Here is a 3406-nt window from a genome sequence, read left to right on the forward strand (position 1 = left end):
AGTAGCCATGCGTCCCCTTGTGGACCGCAGGCAGGGTAACCAGCCGGGGCCAGCCTGAGTCAAACTCCGGGTAAGATTTATTAGCCCTTGCTGTGTGTCTCGTTCCATTTCACACCTAGCGGTGAGCGACAATCTTGGGGTGGTGTGAGTCTGTATCCGATGCCTGTGTGAAGTGCATTTCTCAGTTTCGGGTTTTTTTAAGATTGGTTTGGGGTGCTCTTTTGTTTGATTGCTTAAGAATTTCACTTTTTTGGAGATAACAAAGTGCACTTTTTTCAAAGATAAAACGATATACTCAGACTTGGTCAGTTGTATTCATGATCACTTTGCTTATTACCATATAATGTTCCATTATCGTGGACTCCTTTAAGCTAATCACCTGGGTTTTGGAGGTCGTATTTGCAAATGAATGTGGGGAAAAAGAGGGGAACCAAATTGTGGTGAACCAAGATACTGTTTCTTTTTTATCGCTCTTTAAAAATGTTTCTTTCTTTAGTCTCCTTTCCCCCTCTTTCCCTCCCTCTCTCCCTCTCTCTCTGTCTCTGTCTCTCTCTCAGCTGTGACCGTGGCTCTTTCCCTCACCCTACCCTTCCCTCAGCTGCGTTCCACCATGCCCAAAGCACCCCTGCTGCTGTGTGTTGCCCTGGTGCTACTTGGGCCTATCCATGGAGCCACACTGAGAAACAGGGAGAAATGGAAGCCACTCAGCAACCCCAGAAATCGAGACCTGGTAAGAACACACACTGGGACGTGCTGGGATGCAGGGGGATCGGTGCCTCTCTGGATCTGTGTGCACTGCACTCTGCCAGAGCACAGTGCAGAGGAGGCTGCCAAGGGCTGAGAAGATGCCCCAACAGGACCAGACCAGAGTTTTGCCAGCCTCGTAGCTGCCATCCTATTGTTCCTCTAGCCAAGATACATTCCTTTCTGTAAGGAGAAACATTTATATTTAGAAATGATCTAATACACACAGGGCACATTGCATTTGTAAGTGATCTTTTATGCACATTGATGAGAAATATAACAATATAGGATAAAAACAATCAAATAGCCCTTTGCACAGCTTCTATGTATACATTCACTTCCTCAAGGGAAGCTGAAAAGTTGGTGTCTGAACAAAAACTATTTCAGAAGATGATGATTGGGGCCTTTTTATTTTCAGTCGGAGAGGAGGCGCCAAGCTCTGATCACTGTGGAGTTCAATTTAATCTCTGATGTTGGTTCAAAGATGGTTTACAACGCCCCTCTGACTGGTGCTGTTAAGTAATTGATATTCCTCGCTTGATTTCCACCAAGAATGGTGAATGATCTTGTTTGGGGTTGAAATGTCAGAAAGAAGGCAGGGTGGAGAACAGTGGAGGGGGAGGGGGAGAAGTAGCCAAAGCCTGTACTTCTATGTCTGAGTTTTCCACCTCCTGCCTCTTAAATAAGCCCTAAAGTCAATTGGGAGGGAGTAGGGGGAATATTAATCTTTGAGTATTTTGAATGTTTAATTTATATATATATGGCAACTGAACATTTTCTTCAGTTTTTCAGAACTCTTCAGGCATATTTTAGGGGAAGAGGTCTTGACCTTGACAGGTTTGAAGATACTTTCTCCGCGAATGGGAACCCCAGCCCTCTCTCTTTGCAGCCTGAACTTCTTGCCTCTGCGTTTGCTGATTATGAAGCGCAGAAAAACTCCTTTCCCAATGACCTCAAAGGCTGAATGTTTCTTCTGAGAGCAGGTAGAAGGTATCCCTTTACTCCCAAACACACAACTCAAAGAGATTTCGAAAGTATTTATCTGAAAAATGATTTTATTTCCTCATAGAAATAAATGCTTAGTTTAGAAGATACTCATCACTGGTAACATGTAGACTTGGTTCAGGTATTTCATGTCTGGTTTTAAAAAGCAATGACATTGTGATTTTTTTTAAGCAGTTTTCTGGGAAGAGATATAGTAAAATAATAGAATTATCACTCTTAATAGGATTATCACATTTAATAGACTACCACACACTTTTACCTATACCCTTTTTTTTCAGACCAGGTCATATAGCTAAGCTGAATTTTTCTCATAGGAAAAAAGTTAGAAATGTATTTGTGTTTAATATTTGAATTTTATTATTCTTATTACTTTAGCAATCATACCAAATGAGTACCTGACATTTAAAAAAATAGGTATGGTGCATTCCAAGAAAATACATTATGATTCTAATCTATTAGCTTTTTGTTCAGCTGAATAATAAAGGGAACTGAACCATAATTAAAATCTACTCCTATGCAAGGTGAGAATGAAACTGCGAGAAAATATACTGCTATTGCACTTTACTGTGCATGTGAAAGGATGTTGACTATCAGTCCTTTTAAATGTGATGACTTAAAAAAAAAAAAAAAGGATGTTCTAAAAAGAAGATGCAACTTACCATGTGGTAAATGCACTTGATAACTCCCCTACTTGAGAAAATAAAATGGAACAAACAGAAAGATGTTAATGAAGCATTCCCTGAACTATTTTTCACACTTAGGCCCTAGGCTATCAGCAACTAACACAGAATGGTTATTTATACCACAGTACCTACTTTAGCATAAGACACTACTGCATGCAATTTGCTTGCAAGCCTTGGTTCCTTCAGCTATAAATTGCAGATATTAATCTCTAACTCACAGAAAGTATCAGAGAAACTATCAAATGCATTCTTTCCTGTGAGTGTGGAATGAGGTCATGTTTGAGGGCAGGACACAGAGAAAGCACAAGTGGGCGCTATCATAATATAATGGGACTCCTTCAACACGGTGAAAGAAGCAAAGCTTCTGACTTGGAGAATATTTTATAATTATAAGCGCTCCTTTCCTTACATCTCTGATTAGAAAATAAAGACAAAAAGAGTTTTTGTTGAAATACATTGACCTTTGAGTCTTTGTGTTACTTGTATAGTCTTCATTTTCTGTCTCATTAGAACAGCTTCTTGTTCTTTCAGGTATCTGGCTATCATAAACCACAGAGGAAACCTCTCGTTAGAAAAATTCTATCGTGATCATCGCTAAACTACCCCCCCTCTGCTTTTGTCAATTTATAATGATTTTATGCATATAAGTCACATAATTTGGTTTTTTCCCCCCACTCTATAACTGTAAATATCAATGTAGAGCACTACATATATTTGTAAAAATTACAAAACACTATAAAGTCAATAGAAATGACCTCCTAAATTATGTTTCCTTTAAGCTTGTCTTATATGTATATATTACATTTTAACAATCAATATTTTCATTTGAAAGGGATATTGCTCGTTTATACTTTAGTTCACTATATGTACTAGGGATTTGGGTTTAAAATTTGTCTTTTCCTGGAAAGAACATTCGCACTTTTAGTACATGCTGTTGAAAGACCTCCCAGTCTTAGTTCCATACCAAAGATAAG

General features: G+C 38.9%; 1 protein-coding gene across 1 annotated transcript; it reads left to right on the forward strand.

The window, feature by feature from the left end:
• Window positions 1–610: 610 nt before the first annotated feature.
• Window positions 611–3030, forward strand: LOC308559272 (uncharacterized protein C2orf66; the record flags this gene model as incomplete). The annotated part of the gene is made up of 3 exons (XM_081141834.1): window positions 611–730; window positions 1529–1734; window positions 2964–3030. 2 exons carry the CDS (start codon window positions 611–613, stop codon window positions 1706–1708), a joined length of 300 nt encoding a protein of 99 aa, XP_080997960.1. The 3' UTR covers window positions 1709–1734; window positions 2964–3030.
• Between the last annotated feature and the right edge of the window lie 376 nt (window positions 3031–3406).

This window comes from Miniopterus schreibersii (genome assembly GCF_964146895.1).
Source record: "Miniopterus schreibersii genome assembly, chromosome: 7".
Taxonomy (NCBI): domain Eukaryota; kingdom Metazoa; phylum Chordata; class Mammalia; order Chiroptera; family Miniopteridae; genus Miniopterus; species Miniopterus schreibersii.